Consider the following 16,921-nt stretch of genomic DNA (forward strand, 5'->3'; position numbering starts at 1 on the left):
CAATTTTTAAAAAATTTTTAATTTTAATGGGCACATAGTTTATTGGGAATTTTTTTTTTTTTTTGAGATTTGGGGGGATCTCATATGTTCCCCAGACTAGAGTGCAGTGGCTATTCACAGGCACCGTCTAGCGCACTACAACCTTAAAACTCCTGGGCTCAAGCAATTCTCCTGCCTCCGCCTTGGGAGTAGCTGGGATTACAAGTGCCCGCCACCACGCCTGGCCTGCCAGTACTTTCTATCAGTCTGTCATTTGTTTACTGTCTTTTCCTCCATACAGAAGTTTTTCCTTTTCAGTTGGGTCAAGTCCATTGATCTTTCTGTTACAGCTTGAGTTTCGTGTCACACGTAGAAAAGGTGCTCCTGCTCTCACTTTCTGCACAGCTATCAGGTCGAGCTCATAGCAGCTCTTCTATTTATCCATTCACTGCCCCAGCAGCTGCCTGGGCATTCAGTGCCCTGCACCCCTCTCCGGCACCAAGGTAGAGCTCGGGCCCTGGGATTCCCAGGACCATTCCCGACTGGGGAGCTCCTTGGTGTCCAGCTGCGGGCCCAAGCTCTTCTCCAGCTCTGAAGCTACCTGGGGGGCAGCAGCCCGGATAGCATCCTGGATATTGTGCAGGTCCCACTGGGTCCTCAGGAGGGCGCTGTCGAGCGTGAAGAAGCCGTCGCGCGTGCGCCGCACTTGGGAGCAGACAGCAGTGGTCTTTAGCTCCAGGCCGATTTCATGAACCAACTTTCGCAGCTCTTTCTGCGTCTCATGCATGCACTGCACCTCTGCCAGGGACACACAATGACAAAGACATGGTGGTGAGAGCACAGCCTCTAGCGTGTGGTTGTGCACCCACACCCCTTGGATACCTCCTAGGTGTGTAACAACCTTAGCAAGACCCCTTAGCATTCCAGGTTGTGCTATTCACTGGACCTGCCCTGTGGGTGCCACCTGAAATGTTAGACTTGCAGAACCTCAGGCCCCACTGGGACCTGATAAGTCAGAATCTGCCTTTTTTTGGCAACAGGGTCTCATTCCATCACCCAGGCTAGAGTGCAGTGCTGTGATCACAGATCACCGCAGCCTCGACCTCCTAGGCTCACATGATCCTCCTGCCTCAGCCTCCAGAGTAGCTAGGACTACAGTTCTGAGCCATCACAACTGGCTAATTTCTTATTTTTTGTAGAGACAGGGTCTCGCCATGTTGCCCAGGTTACAACCTGCCTTTTACTAAGACTCGGTTTCCATATCTGTAAAATGGCAGTTATGAGGAGTAAAAAAGATCATTTATAGAAAGTGCTTAATAACAGAGAATTCAGTGCTCAAGCAGAGGAGCAGGCATTAACACGACCAACATGTTATGCTCTCTCTGCAGGGGCAGGGACAGACAAAAGGAACACAGATAAGAAGGGCCTGAGCTGGGTGGGACTGGAGAGGTAAGAGTGGTGTCTGATGGAGACCTCACAGCTTCAAACATGGGCAGCTCTGGAAATGAACCACTAAATATAACCTTTGCTTGGTAAGGTTTGGCTTCCAAGGGTGACTTGGCAAGAGATAGGAGAGCTTTTGTTCTGTTAGCTCTGTCATCAGCCAAGTCCAGGCCAGGGCTGGGAAGGAAGTCGGCGCCTGATGCCTTGGCCTGCAGAGATCAGGGCCGGCATATGCTGGCCTCAGCTGAGCCAGACAACAGTGACCTCTGCAAGAGCATTCCTGAGTGACTCCAAAACCCAGGGGCCCCATCTCACTGCTCCAACTTCCTTGGCCAACCTACCTAAGAGGAATTCCGGAGGTGCAAAGTGGAGGCATCGGATGCCGGTTATCAGCATCGGGGACTTGTTCAGGGGCCGGATCAGGCCTCTCACAGCCATCTCATAGGCTTCCTGGGTCTTCAGGTCGAGGTTGGAGTACCTGCAGATCAGGAGGGGCTGCAGCTGGGTAGACCACCTACCCTTTCCCCCGCATGAAAGGTGCCTCTCTGTAAGTTCCTCATTTGCTTTGTGTGCCCTGCCACCGTGGCTCCTCCAGCCACCTTTCCTGCCCGTCTTCATCACCAGGTGCCTGGCAGAGTCAGGAAACCCAGGCAAGCTGGCTCCAGAGCCCAAGTTCTTAACTCCTTGGCTGCTCTTGCCCTTGGGCTCTGTGCTCCGATGATGGTTTCCTTGCCATTAAATCATATTATCTCAGCAGGACAGCTGGGTTCTCTTGCTCTTCCTGGCCTCCCATTGGCTAACCCAAGACCTGGCACACAGAACCATTTCTTAATGCCAAGAAAGAAACAAGCAGCTCCCGTCTGGTTCTGGACTCTAAAAACAAGATCCATGGAATCTGCCCTAGGTTTGGGGGAGCCTATGGGAGCCAAGGGCACTTACTGCTCTCCCAGTACCTCACTGAGGGCCCCACTCACATCACCAGGGCCTTCTGATGGGAGCCTTGGATCATGGCCAGAATGCGGTCCAGCTTCTCTCTGGTCACGTGGTCTGGAAAAGGCAGGTGGTTGTCAGTGCACAGGTACCTGCTGAGGATTGGTTACAGCAAACTCCTTCCCCCCAGGACAGCCCCGTCCCTGGAACATGGAGACAGGACGTTTTGGAGGGATCCCCATAGTGGGGTGGTTGGGAGTCCTTTGAGATTCTCATGAAAGCTCTGGACCTTCTTCTCAGAAAGATACACATGACTCAGCATTGTAAGGGCATTCTCTTTTTTTTTTTTTTTTTTTTTGAGGCGGAGTCTCGCTCTGTCGCCTGGGCTGGAGTGCAGTGGCGCGATCTCGGCTCACTGCAAGCTCCGCCTCCCAGGTTCCCGCCATTCTCCTGCCTCAGCCTCCTGAGTAGCTGGGACTACAGGCGCCACCACCACCCCCGGCTAATTTTTTTGTATTTTTAGTGGAGACGGGGTTTCATTGTGTTAGCCAGGATGGTCTCGATCTCCTGACCTCGTGATCCGCCCGTCTCGGCCTCCCAAAGTGCTGGGAAGGGCATTCTCTTTTTAACTTTTATTTTAGGTTCGGGGGTACATGTGAAGGTTTGCTACATAGGTAAACATGTGTCATGGAGGTTTGTTATATAGATTATTTCATCACCCAGGTATTAAGCCCAGTACCCAATAGTTACCTTTTCTGCTTCTCTCTCTCTGTCTACCCTGCCCTACCTCAAGTACACCCCAGTATCCATCATTTCCTTGTGTTTAAAAGTTCTTTTGCTGTTTTGTTTTGTTTTGGTTACGGAGTCTCGCTCTGTCACCCAGGCTGGAGTGCAGTGGCACAATCTTGGCTCGCTGCAACCTCTGCCTCCCGGGTTCAAGCGATTCTCCTGCCTCAGCCTCCCGAGTAGCAGGGACTACAGGTACACGCCACCATGCTCAGCTATTTTTTTTTTTTTTTTTTTGAGATGGAGTCTCGCTCTGTCACCCAGGCTGGAGTGCAGTGGTCGGATTTCAGCTCACTGCAAGCTCCGCCTCCCGGGTTCACGCCATTCTCCTGCCTCAGCCTCCGGAGTAGCTGGGACTACAGGCGCCCGCCACCCCGCCCGGCTAGTTTTTTGTATTTTTTAGTAGAGACGGGGTTTCACCGGGTTAGCCAGGATGGTCTCGATCTCCTGACCTTGTGATCCGCCCGTCTCGGCCTCCCAAAGTGCTGGGATTACAGGCTTGAGCCACCGCGCCCGGCCTTTTTTTGTATTTTTAGTAGAGATGGAGTTTCACCATGTTGGCCAGATGGTCTCAATCTCCTGACCTTGTAATCTGCCTGCCTCGGCATTCCAAAGTGCTGGGATTACAGGTGTGAGCCACCGTACCCAGCCTTTTCTTTTTTTGAGACAGAGTCTTGTTCTGTTGCCCAGGCTGGAGTGCAATGGCACAATCTCAGCTCACTGTACGCTCTGCCTCCTCGATTCAAGCAATTCTCCTGCCTCAGCCTCCCGAACAGCTGGGATTACAGGTACACGCCACCACACCCAGATAGTTTTTGTATTTTTAGTAGAGACGGGTTTCACCATGTTGGCTAGGCTGGTCTCGAACTCCTGACATCAGGCAATCCGCCTGCCTTGGCCTCCCAAAGTGCTGGGATTACAGGCGTGAGCCGCCGAACTGGCCTTTTTTTTTTTTTTTTTTTGAGACGGAGTCTCACGCTGTTGCCCAGGCTGGAGTGCAGTGGCGCGATCTCGGCTCACTGCAAGCTCCGCCTCCCGGGTTCCCGCCATTCTCCTGCCTCAGCCTCCTGAGTAGCTGGGACTACAGGCGCCCGCCACCGCGCCCGGCTAATTTTTTGTATTTTTAGTAGAGACGGGGTTTCACTGTGGTCTCGATCTCCTGACCTTGTGATCCGCCCGCCTCGGCCTCCCAAAGTGCTGGGATGGCCTTTTTTTTTTTTGAGATGGAATCTCACCCTGTTGCCCAGGCTGGGGGTGCAGTGGTGAGATCTCGGCAAACTGCAACCTTCACCTTCTGGGTTCAAGTGATTCTCCTGCCTCAGCCTCCCAAGTAGCTAGGATTATAGGCATGCACTACCATGCTGTTAATTTTTTGTATTATTTATTATAATTATTATTTTTGAGACAGAGTCTCGCTCTGTTGCCAGGCTGGAGTGCAGTGGTGTGATCTCGGCTCACTGCAACCTCCGCCTCCCAGGTTCAAGCAATTCTCCTACCTCAGCCTCCTGAGTAGCTGTGACTACAGGGGCCTGCCACCACGCCCAGCTAATTTTTGCGTTTTTACTAGAGACAGGGTTTTACTATATCGGCCAGGCTGGTCTCAAACTCCTGACCTTGTAATCCACCCACTTTGGCCTCCCAAAGTGCTGGGATTACAGGCATGAGCCACTGTGCCCAGCCTCTTTTTAAAATTTAGAACAGTAGCCAGGCACGGTGACTCACACTTGTAATCCCAGCACTTTGGGAGGCCGAGGCGGGCAGACTACCTGAGGTCAGGAGTTCCAGACCAGACTGTCCAACAGGGTGAAACCCCATTTCTACTAAAAATACAAAAAATTAGCTGGGTGTGGCGGTGTGTGCCTGTAATGTCAGCTACTCTGAAGGCTGAGGCAGGAGAATTGCTTGAACCTGGGAGGTGGAGATTGCAGTGAGCCGAGATCGCGCCACTGCACTCCAGCCTGGGCGACAGAGCAAGACATCGTCTCAAAAAAAAAAAAAAAAGAAAGAAAAAGAAAAGAAAAGGAAAGACCGGGTGCGGTGGCTCACGCCTGTAACCCCAGCACTTTGGGAGGCCGAGGCAGGTGGACCACGAAGTCAGGTGATTGAGACCATCCTGGCTAACACAATGAAACCCCGTCTCTACTAAAAATACAAAAAAAAAAAAAAAAAGCTGGGCATGGTGGCAGGCACCTGTAGTCCCAGCTACTCAGGAGACTGAGGCAGGAGAATGGCGTGAACCTGGAAGGCAGAGCCTGCAGCAAGCCAAGACTGTGCCACTGAACTCCAGCCTGGGTGACAAAGCAAGACTTTGTCTCAAAAAAAAAAAAAAAAAAGGAAAAGGTAAAAGACTGGCAATACGGATGGAGAGAAACGAGGGTCTTTGGAAGTGATGTTACATTTCAGCCAGGCAAGCAGGGGAGTAGAGGGTGCTCCTGGTGGACAGATCCCATGGCCAAAGCCTCAGCCCAAGCCTGGTGTGTGGAGTGGAACTGAGAAGGGGCCTGTGTGGCCTAGGGCAGGGAGAGGACTCGGGGAAAGCAAACACAGAGGGAGGCAGCAGCAGCCACTTCTGGTTCTCACCATAGGTTGTCTTCTCTACCAGCCTCCCATCCTCACAGAAGTCATCTGTAGCTTTGCCAAGGAGGCCACGCACTGTGTAATCCTTCAAGGACAGGGAGGAAAAGATCCATCAGTGACCCCACTCTAAGCCCTAGTAGCCCCTGCCCCAGAGGCTGGAGGTGGGGAGTCCCCAGGTCTCCCTCAGGGAACTCATGCGCCCAGCCCCCACCCAGTTGCTCCACAGCCCCATGAAGAAGGGCACCAGCTCTGTCATGTGGCCTTCAGCAGCTCTTCCTCTCTTTGTAGTCAAGCTCTCCCGTCACCTGGGGACAGTAACAGGGCCAGTCTCACAGTGCTGCTGCCCCGATTCAGCCAGCGGGACATGGTACCTGGCTCCCAGTCGGCAGGCTTCCTACAAGATTGCTGGCTGGTTTCCATGACAACCAGCACTGGCAGCCTCCAAAGGTGCTGACCGCTGACAGCTACCCTGTGGCCACCCCAGGCCTCCATGTCTCTCCTCTCCAACCTAACTTGGCAATTTATCACCCCGAGTCCCTTCTAGCATGTCCTGTCAGATTCTCTCCACGCCTCTAAATAGAATAAGGTTTCATGGCCCAGATCAGGCCCTTCCTCATCCCGGCTTCTAAAAACTCCCCCTCCTCTGAATCTGTGCAGCTAACCCCATCTGCCACAGATAAGGAATGATTGGCTGGGTACAGTGGCTCACACCTATAATCCCAGTACTTTGGGAGACAGAGGCACGTGGATCACTGAGTAGCTGGGAGGATAGGCACACACCACCAGCCTAATTTTTTTGTATTTTTAGTAGAGACAGGTTTTCACCATGTTGTCCAGGCTGGTCTTGAACTCCTGGCCTCAAGTGATCCACCCACCTCAGCCTCCCAAAGTGGCAGCAGCCACTGAGCCCAGGCCACAATTTAAAAAAAAATTTTTTTTTTTTTTTGAGGCGGAGTCTTGCTCTGTTGCCCAGGCTGGAGTGCAGTGGCCGGATCTCAGCTCACTGCAAGCTCCGCCTCCCAGGTTTATGCCATTCTCCTGCCTCAGCCTCCCCAGTAGCTGGGACTACAGGCGCCCGCCACCACGCCCGGCTAGTTATTTGTATTTTTTAGTAGAGACGGGGTTTCACCGTGTTAGCCAGTATGGTCTCGATCTCCTTACCTCGTGATCCACCCGCCTCGGCCTCCCAAAGTGCTGGGATTACAGGCTTGAGCCACTGCACCCGGCCTAAAACAATTTTTTAAATAGAGATGGAGTCTTGCTATGTTGCCCAGAATGGCCTCAAATTCCTGGGCTCAAGCAATCCTCCTGCCTCAGCCTCCCAAAGTACTGGGATTACGGGTATGAGCCACCACACCTGGCCCCCATTCCCATTTTACAGATGAGGAAACTGAGAAACACAGATAGTAATTAGGTAATCCACCCAAGGACACACAGCTGTCAGAGTGGTAGAAGCTGGGGTTCGAACTGAAGTCATTTGGCTCCAGAATTTGTGCTCTTAACCACTAAAAACGTGGGCCCCATAACGTGGCACCTACGCACATACTTTGTGGCATCAGGCTCCATAGCCCCAACCCTACCTCTGGATGGTAAGCCCCTTGTGGGCAGGATGCTGACATCTACCTCTCAGTCTTGGGACAGAATATGGAATGGCATCATGATCAAGCTCTGGTGTTGGAGAGACCTAGGTTCAAATGCCAGCTCTTAAAGCCCTAACAACTACGTGACCTGGGTAAGTGACATCTCCTCTCTGAGCCTCAGTTCTCTCATCTGTGAAATGGGGCTAACAACAGATTCCACTTTACAGGGAGGCTGTGAGGCTTCCCTAAGGGAATCCACATACAGTGCTCGGCACAGAGTGGCTGGCATACACTAACGCCAGTAGTTATTATCATCATTACCGCCCCTGTGCAGCATACGATCATTAAAAAAAATGCTTGCTGATGGCTGGGGTGCTCCCCGAAGGAATCCTCTAAGCTTCAGAATCCTGCTGGTGACCCCCAGGAAAGGACCAAGAGAGAAATAGGCTGTCCCCAGACCCTCGTACCTTGGTGAGATGAGCATTGTACATATCGGTGAGGAGCCTGCATCCATGTCCCACGCCGAGCACTGAAAAGCAGCCAGCCTCATCTCACACCTGGGACCCCCTTCCCATTCCCCTAAATATTCCCGCCCCTACCCCCACCATCAGAATACTCCCTTTTCTGATGCTGCCAAAGGCAGCAGGAAGGCAAGAAGATCTATAGGGGGCAAATACGCCCCTCTGGGTATGCATCACATGCAGATTGCTAGGGCTTACCCATATGCACTGAATCTGACTCATGGTTGGAGGGGGCCTAGGATCCTTGCCAAGCTCCCCAGGGGACTCTGACACCTCAAAGGAAGAGATCCCTGGCCTAGTCACAGAAACCTGCACTCAAATCAGGGGCAGCTCTAAGCATAACCTGTAGCCTCTTTGAGCGTCAAGTTCCCCATCAGCAAAATGGGGGTAAAAATACTGCCTGAAGGCCAGGCGCAGTGGCTCACGCCTATAATCCCAGAACTTTGGGAGGCTGAGGCAGGCGGATCACCTGAGGTCAGGAGTTCAAGACCAGCCTGGCCAACATGGTGAAACCCCATCTCTACTAAAAATACAAAATTAGCCAGGTGTGGTGCCAAGATCATGCCACTGCACTCCAGCTTGGGCAACAAGAGTGAGACTCCGTCTCAAAAAAAAAAAAAAAATTAGCCAGATGTGGTGGCAGGCACCTGTAATTCCACCTACTCGGGAGGCTGAGGCAGGAGAATTGCTTGAACCCAGGAGGCAGAGGTTCCAGTGAGCTGAGATCGCGCCATTGCACTCCAGCTGGGAGACAGAGCAACACTCTGTCTCGGGGAAAAAAAAAATACTGATTCCTGTGGGTCCTGTGCAGTCAGCACAGAGGAAGGGCCCAATAAACAGTGGCCACTGTGGTCACTTCCTGCCTTTCTCCCGGTCTGTTTCTCCCTCTGGCTGCGGCAGAGAATGACCCTGCATTCACTCGTGGGGAGACAGAACAGGGAGAGGGGGCGTGAGATCATGTCTGCCTGCCTGTGTCTCAGGAAGCAAGACAAGGGGACTGTGACTGTCGCGGCTGGAGGATGTGGGCACCACCTGACCCTGGGGACACAGATGGCTCATGACTAGGGCTTTGTGTGTCCAGCCCCAGCCACATGCAGGCCCTGGCCATTGGGCCCAGAGTCACGCGCCTGGCTGCCCCATGATGCAATGATGGTTTTCCCTCTCCAGACCAGGGGTATTCACTGGCCACGGAACACAGAACAAGTCACCTAACTCCTACTTTGTTCTTCCATAAAATCATACAGTATCTACCTAATAAAGTCGTCGTAGTAAATAAATGTGCATAAAGGGCCTCGAACTACATCATGTGTGGGAATCACTGAACAAAGGTGGGTGACTGTGATATTAACCTGTGATTACCTCCGTCCACCTATCCACTCCCCAGCTGATCAGCCTTGGGGCAAGAATCAGGGCAGGAGAGGAATGGTGGGACGTGGGTGCCAGGTAAGAAGTGGACTGGGCTCCTGGTAGCTCCGGGATCTTTTCTCAAGCCTTATCACTGTATCCCCAGGCTTCTCACATCACCTACCAAGTACTCCAGAAGCCCGGACATCCAGCCGATGTCCCATGCCAACCTTGAGATGGGTGAATGCTGGTCCACATACTGGAAAGAAACAAACGAGGTCCATTTTCTCAACTAAATGCCACCCCAGGATGGCTTTGGGCTGCATGTTGACTTCGTTCTCAGAATGCAGCCTCATGGAGTCCAAACTAGCATCAGGCTAGACTCTCAGGCTTGCCCGTCATGGAATCTGGGACCCTGAACGGTCTCCTCAGTGCCCTGGGATCCAAAGGGCAGCCCAAGATGCCTGTTACTCTGCCTACATCAGTCTGCCAGTGAGAGGCTCTAGGAAGACTGGCCTAACACTGAAGGTCCGGAGTGTGGGCTTCCCTGCCCAGCTCTACTGACGAAGAGTCCCTGGAGGAAAATGGAGGCTGTGAGCTCCTTAAGGCAGAACCTGGGTGTGTCAGCTCACTAGCTGCTCAGGAAAGAACTACTGAAAGAATAAATGCAGGAATGAGCCAGAAGTGTTTACACTTCCATAGATTAAGAGGAATTTAGGGGAAGGATCCAGAGTAGTTAAGGGCCTACTGAATCCAGGCTATGTTACTAAATGTCAACACTGAGCCTCAGTTTTCTCTCTTGTGAAATGAAAATAGGACCCATCTCACAGGACTGTGGATTGTACTTGGGGGAAGCTTAAAACAATGCCTAGTACGGAGTGACGACTCAATACATTATACTTCTTATTGTTACCATATAATAGAGTCAATGAATATCACAAGTCCAAGGCGTTTTAGAGGTTTCTAGTAAAACCTCTAGATTCCCTGACACATGCCTTAATCACATATAGGGACGGGGGCACATTACCAGAACCAGTTCCATTGTTGGGCAACTTTGTTCACTAAAAAAATCACTCCTGGCCAGGGGCGGTGTCTCACGCCTGTAATCCCAGCACTCTGGGAGGCTGAGACGGGCGGTTCACGGGGTCAGGAGATCAAGACCATCCTGGCTAACATGGTGAAACCCCATCTCTACTAAAAATACAAAAAATTAGCCAGGCGTGGTGGCGGGCGCCTGTCGTCCCAGCTACTCAGGAGGCTGAGGCCGGAGAAAGGCGTGAACCCAGGAGGTGGAGCTTGCAGTGAGCTGTGATATCGCCACTACACTCCAGCCTGGGTGACAAAGCGAGACTCCGTCTTAAAAAAAAAAAAATCACTCTTTTGGCTGGGCACGGTGGCTCAGAATGATTTTTCTGGGAAATCATTCTTTCCCAGAAACCCAAAACCCCCACCTTAGGACTTCTACCTAGGGTCTCATTTCTCACCTGGAGTCCCAGAATAGAAAAAGGGTCAGCAAACTACAGTCCACAAGTCAAATCCTGAAGACTGTTTTTCTTTTGGTTTTTGTTTTGTTTTGTTTTGTTTTGAGACGGAGTCTCACTTTGTCGCCCAGGCTGGAGTACAGTGGCGTGATCTCAACTCACTGCAACCTCCATCTCCCAGATTCACACAATTCTCATGCCTCAGCCTCCCGAGTAGCTAAGATTACAGGCACCCACCTCCATGCCCAGCTAATTTTTTGTATTTTTAGTAGAGATGGGGTTTCACCATGTTGGCCAGGCTAGTCTTGAACTCCTGACCTCAAGTGATCCAACCGCCTCAGCCTCCCAAAGTGCTGGGATTACAGGAAAGAGTCACCCCACCCAGCTTGTTTGTTTTTTGTGGCCTATGAGTTAAGAATGGCTTTTCCATTTTTTAACGGTTCAAAATAAATCAAGAGACCAGTTGCAGGGGCTCACGCTTATAACGCCAAGGCAGGCAGATCACTTGAGCCCGGAAGTTCAATACTAGCATGGGCAACATGAGAAAACCCCATCTCTACAAAAAATACAAAAATTAGCCAGGCATAGTGGCCTGTGCCTGTAGTCCCAGCTATTCGGGAGGCTTAGGTGGGAAGACCGCTTGAACTCAGGAGGCAGAGGTTTCAGTGAGCTGAGATCTCACCACTGCACTCCAGCCTGGGTGATAGAGTGAGACCTTGTCTCTAAATAAATAGAACACTACAGTTGTCCCTCGGTATCCAGGGGGATTGGTTCCAGGATCCCTTGCAGATACCAAAGTTTGTAGATGTTCAAGTCCCTGATATAAAATGGCATAGTATTTGCATATAACCTAAGTATGTCGTCCCATATACTTTTTTTTTTTTTTTTTTTTGAGGCAGTCTCACTCTTTTGCCCAGGCTGGAGTGCAGTGGCACAATCTTGGCTCGCCACAACCACCGCCTCCCAGGTTCAAGTGACTCCTCGTATCTCAGCCTCCTGAGTAGCTGGGATTACAAGTGCATGCTACCATGCCCAGCTAATTTTTAGTAGAGACACGGCTTTGCCATGTTGGCCAGGCAGGTCTTAAACTCCTGACCTCAAGTGATCCACCCGCCTCAGCCTACCAAAGTGCAGGGATTACAGGAGTGAGCCACCACACCTGGCCACCCCCCTTTTTTTTTTTTTTTTTTTTTTGAGACAGAGTCTCACTCTCACCCAGACTGGAGTACAGTGGTGCAATTTTGGCTCGCTACAACCTCCGCCTCCCGGATTCAAGCGATTCGCCTGCCTCAGCCTCTTGAGTAGCTGGGATTACATGCACGCACCACCCATGCCTGGCTAATTTTTGTATTCTTTGGTAGAAGTAGGGTTTCCCCATGTTGCCCAGGCTGATCTTAAACTCCTAGGCTCAAATAATCCACCACCTCAGCTTCCCAAAGTGCTGGGATTACACGCATGAGCCACTGGGCCTGGCCCTCCCACATATTTTAAATCATCTCTAGATTACTTTTTTTTTTTTTTGAGGTGGAGTCTCGCTCTGTTGCCAGGCTGGCTTGCAGTGGCGCAATCTCGGCTCACTGCAACCTCTGCCTCCCAGGTTCAAGTGATTCTCCTGCCTCAGCCTCCCGAGTAGCTGGGACTACATGCGCCCACCACCACGCCTGGCTAATTTTCGTATTTTTTCTTTTTTTGAGTGAGACGGAGTCTCACTCAGTCGCCCAGGCCGGAGTGCAGTGGCGTGATCTCGGCTCACTGCAAGCTCTGCCTCCCAGGTTCACGCCATTCTCCTGCCTCAGCCTCCCAAGTAGCTGGGACTACAGGCGCCTGCTGCCACGCTTGGCTAATTTTTTGTATTTTTAGTAGATACAGGGTTTCACCATGTTAGCCAGGATGGTCTCAATCTCCTGACCTCGTGATCCGCCCGCCTCAGCCTCCCAAAGTGCTGGGATTACAGGCGTGAGCCACCGCGCCCAGCTAATTTTTGTATTTTTAGTAGAGACAGGGTTTCATCTTGTTGGCCAGGATGGTCTCTATCTCTTGACCTTGTGATCCACCCGCCTCAGCCTCCTAAAGTGCTGGGATTACAGGTGTGAGTCACTGCGCCCGGCTAGATTACTTACAATATCTAATATGATGCCTATGCATCACTTTGAGTGGATTCAACACCGTACTAGGTACACAGCAAATTCAAGTTTTGCTTTTTGGAACTTTGTGTTTCTTTTTTCTCCCAAATATTGCTGATCTGAAGCTGGATCATGGGATGTGGACTCATGGACTCAGGGGCAACTGTACTTCGTGACACGTGACAATTACTTGAAATTAAAATATGAATGTTCATAAAGTTCTACCGGAATACAGCTAGGCTCACTCCTCTAGATACTGTCTATAGCTGTTTTGCACTACATTGGCAGAGTTGAGCAGTTGCAACAGAAACCACATGGCCTGAAAACAAAAACATTCAGTATCTGGCCCTTTCCAAGGAAGTCTACCAATTCCTGGTCTAATACCTCACTCCTCTGTGGACCTTCAAGGGCCTGGCACAGGAGTCTGAGCACTGGGACACTGACTCTGCTCAGGGATTTCCTGACACCCAGCATCCTGCTTAAATCTGCCTTACCCAGTGGATGGTTGACGAGAGAGGGTACACTGGTGGCTGTGAGGGTCAGCTCCTTCTCTTCGCTGCCTTCCATGGGGCCCAGCAAGAAGCGAACACGCTGTTTAGGGGCGGGAGGCTTCCTGGCATTGAGACCTGTACACACAGAGATAATATATACACACATACATACAAATATATGTACATATAAAATATTTTTTAAGAGACAGGATCTCGTTCTGTCGCCCAGGCTGGAGTACAGTGGCACCATAATGGCTCACTGTAATGTCAAACTCTTGGGCTTAAGCGATCCTCCTGCCTCAGCCTTCAGAGTAGTTGGGATTACAGGCGTGCACGACGACGCCTGGCCAGGAATATCTTGTTCTGTTCAAACACCCGGACAACAGGGAAGTATGATGTAGAAGACAAAGCAGAAGCCCATGGTGCAGAGGGCAGAAGAGCAGTAGTTAAGGAACAGGCGGATTAAAATAGACTCTACAACGTAGTAACGGTGTGGCAAGGAACAATACTGAGTCATTTTCCCCCTCGAAAAACAGAGGAAAGTGAGGAGTAAGAAAGCACAGAGAACAGACGTTTGGGAAAGCGCTCTGCCCAGGCGAATAGGTCACGTGATTTTGTTTTGAGGGAAGGACCAGAAACGGAGATGGACTTTCAAGAGAACGAGAGCGGGAATGTGGGTCTGGTTCGAGGCACTGACCCTTCAGAAGTTGTAGCTCCACTGTATCCCGCAGGTGCTTCCATTTTAGCCCCGGGGGCTTATAGACCGCGAAAAGCCCGTGCAGTCGCGACAAGCCAGCGGACCCCATGCTTGAAGATCACAGCACCCACTGGACCTGGACGGAAGTGCCGCAAGGCCCCGCCCCCAAATGTGGTCCTTACCGTGGGCGCCGCCATGTTCCACAGCCGGAAGAGGTTCGCATTTTATAGTCTTCGGGGAAAACCGGCTGTGGAGAAGTAAATAGGGCCCGGCGCTGAGCCTCAGAGTGACCGTGGTTACGTCTCCTTTGCAGACACTTTCCGGGGCGAGGTGAAATGGCGAGAGTCTTGTATCGGTGGACGTAGACGGTAGACAGTTCGCGTGCGTTTCCTTCGCCTACTTGGCCTACATGCTTTCTGCTCGTGCAGCGATGTTTCCCCTCGACAGGCCTTGGCAATGCCGTCAGAATGGGTTTTTCAGTGGTGTTTGACCCCTCCGACGCTCCGTCGCCTAAGAGACTCACGGTGTTCTCCGTGCCCGCCCATCCTCCGCGGACTCCCACTGCCATGGCGACTCTGCTGAACCCTGTCCTGCGCCGGCTCCGCGGGCTCCGCAGGCTTACCGGCCTCCCGCGGCTTGCGGCAGGCAAGTGGAGCCGGGTTCCGGGCGCAGGCGGGAAGGAACCTGAGGGCGCCCGGCTCCTCTGACCTCGGCCTTTTTCTTGCCTTGCAGAAATGCCTCTCCGGGCCAGGAGCGACGGCGCCGTCGCCGGCCCGCTGTACTCGCACCACATCCCCACCTCCCCGCTGCAGAAAGCGCTGCTGGCCGCCGGCTCCGCGGCGATGGCGCTCTATGACCCCTATCGCCACGGTAAGGCCGCCCGCGCCTCGCCCCCGTCGGGGCGGCTGGGAGCGGTTTCCTGTGGGTAACTGGACCATAGCCTAGGTTGGGGTACCCAAACCTGGTTGCGGCTCGTAACCACTCGGAACGTTTATGAAAATGCAGATTTCTGCATCCCACCTAAACGCACTGAATCTGAATCTGCAATGGAGGGAGAAATGGGCGTGGAATCCGAACGTCTGTCTTTTTAAACTACTTGGGAGAATCTGTCATGCAGCCATAGTAAGAACATCTAGACTAACTAGATGATTCATAAGTACCGATCAGTTTATAACGTTCTACTAAAAAGTCAACTCCGAGGTCAAGGACCGTGTCGGCCTCCTTCCACTGTATCTGCAGCCTTCTGGGTAGTGCCTGGCACATAGTAAATGCTCAATGAATGTTTGCTGGATGTGTGACTAGAACATCCTAGGTTTCTACAGTGTTTTTCTCATGTCTCCTAGGATTTTTGAGTTCTGGGAAGTACTGTTATTCCTACTAACAAAAACAATAGGCCAGGTCCTATTATAGTGGCCCACGCCTATAATCCCAATCGGGGGGCCGAAGCGGGCAAATGGCTTGAACTGAGGAGTTTGAGACCAACCTGGGCAACATGGCGAATCCCCATCTCTACAAAAAAAAATACAAGAATTAATTGGGCCTGGTTGCATGCGGCTCTATTCCCAGGCTGAGATGGGAGGATCATTTGAGCAGGGGAGTTCGAGACTGTAGTGAGCTGTGATTTGCGTCATTGCACTCCAGCCTGGGCAACAGAGCGAGACCCTATCTTAAACAAAAAAACACTATATCTCCATGTCGCCACTAGTTTTTTGTTTTGAGACACAGTATTGCTCTGTGGCCCATGCTGGAGTGCAGTGGCGCAATCTCAGCTCTATGCAACTTCCACCTCCCAGGTGCAAGCGATTCTCATGCCTCAGCCTCCCGAGTACTGAGATTACAGGCCTGTGCCACCTGGCTAATTTTTGTATTTTTAGTAGAGACGGGATTTTGCCATGTTGCCTAGGCTGGTCTCAAACTCCTGACCTCAGGTGATCCTCCTGCCTTAGCCTCCCAAAGTGCTGGGATTACAGGCATAAGCCACCACGCCTGGCCAAGGCCAGAGAATTTTTTTTTTTTTTTTTTTTTTTTTTTTGAGACGGAGTCTCGCTCTGTCACCCGGGCTGGAGTGCAGTGGCCGGATCTCAGCTCACTGCAAGCTCCACCTCCCGGGTTTACGCCATTCTCCTGCCTCAGCCTCCCGAGTAGCTGGGACTACAGGCGCCCGCCACCTCGCCCGGCTAGTTTTTTGTATTTTTTTTAGTAGAGACGGGGTTTCACCGTGTTAGCCAGATGGTCTCGATCTCCTGACCTCGTGATCCGCCCGCCTCGGCCTCCCAAAGTGCTGGGATTACAGGCTTGAGCCACCGCGCCCGGCCTACGGCCAGAGAATTTTTCAATTTTTTTTTGTAGAAACAGCATCTTGCCATGTTGCCTAGGCTGGTCTGAAGCTCTTGGCCTCGAGTGATCCTCCTGCCTTAGCCCCCCAGTGTTGAGATTACAGGTGTAAGCCACTACACTTGGCTAGTAAGTGTTATATATGCATGATTTTCATGGTTTCTCACATTAACCAGCTAAGAAAGGTGTTGTCTGCACTTCACAAATTAGGACACTGAGGCTGAAAAATGTGAAGCAGGCCAGGCGTGGTGGCTCACACCTGTAATCTCAGCAATTTGGGAATCCAAGGTGGGAGGATCACTTGAGGCCAAAGTTCAAGACCAGCCTGGGCAACATAGCAAGACCTCATCTCTACAGAAAATTTTAAAAACTAGCTGCACGCTGTAGTCCTAGCAGTGAGCTATGATCACACCACTTCACTCCAGCCGGGGCAACAGAGCAAGACCCTGTCTGAAAAAAAAACAGAAACGTGAAGCAATTTGCACTAGGTCACCTAGATAGTGAACACACCTGGGCTATAGCCCAGCATCTCTGATGCCTAAGCCTCTACCAATCAATGGAGACATTATATTGTATTGTGAAAAGTGATTTATAAAATCTTTAGAACGTTGTGCCAACCAGAGCTGTCCCGCCCC

At 51.6% G+C, this 16,921-nt stretch overlaps 2 protein-coding genes across 13 annotated transcripts in view; one reads left to right on the plus strand and one right to left on the minus strand.

The window, feature by feature from the left end:
• The window catches only part of LOC105463979 (TruB pseudouridine synthase family member 2), a 20,417-nt gene continuing 3,496 nt past the window's right edge, over positions 1-16,921 (minus strand). Inside the window, exons 1-8 of one of the 4 annotated variants that reach the window (XM_011711530.2) lie at positions 14,135-14,266; positions 13,259-13,390; positions 9,345-9,419; positions 7,763-7,824; positions 5,719-5,800; positions 2,397-2,469; positions 1,764-1,900; positions 1-777 (exon numbers count right to left, since the gene is read on the minus strand). In XM_011711530.2, coding sequence (XP_011709832.1) covers positions 452-777; positions 1,764-1,900; positions 2,397-2,469; positions 5,719-5,800; positions 7,763-7,824; positions 9,345-9,419; positions 13,259-13,331 — 828 coding nt within the window. In that variant the 5' untranslated portion in view covers positions 13,332-13,390; positions 14,135-14,266 and the 3' untranslated portion in view covers positions 1-451. Of the gene's footprint in view, positions 778-1,763; positions 1,901-2,396; positions 2,470-5,718; positions 5,801-7,762; positions 7,825-9,344; positions 9,420-13,258; positions 13,391-13,952; positions 14,096-14,134; positions 14,267-16,921 lie in introns of those variants that run through there. The other 3 variants (XM_011711526.3, XM_011711529.3, XM_011711527.3) reach the window with 3 other exon arrangements.
• Positions 14,420-16,921, plus strand: part of LOC105463978 (coenzyme Q4) — a 20,275-nt gene continuing 17,773 nt past the window's right edge. For all 9 annotated transcript variants that reach the window (XR_011612878.1, XR_011612879.1, XR_011612880.1 and 6 more), the window contains exons 1-2: positions 14,420-14,597; positions 14,685-14,822. Coding sequence is in view for 6 of the 9 variants with exons in the window: in XM_071078406.1 (XP_070934507.1) it covers positions 14,420-14,597; positions 14,685-14,822 (316 nt within the window). In the remaining 3 variants the exon portion in view is untranslated. The remainder of the gene's footprint in view (positions 14,598-14,684; positions 14,823-16,921) is intronic.

The sequence above is a fragment of the Macaca nemestrina genome, chromosome 14 (assembly GCF_043159975.1).
Source record: "Macaca nemestrina isolate mMacNem1 chromosome 14, mMacNem.hap1, whole genome shotgun sequence".
Classification (NCBI taxonomy): domain Eukaryota; kingdom Metazoa; phylum Chordata; class Mammalia; order Primates; family Cercopithecidae; genus Macaca; species Macaca nemestrina.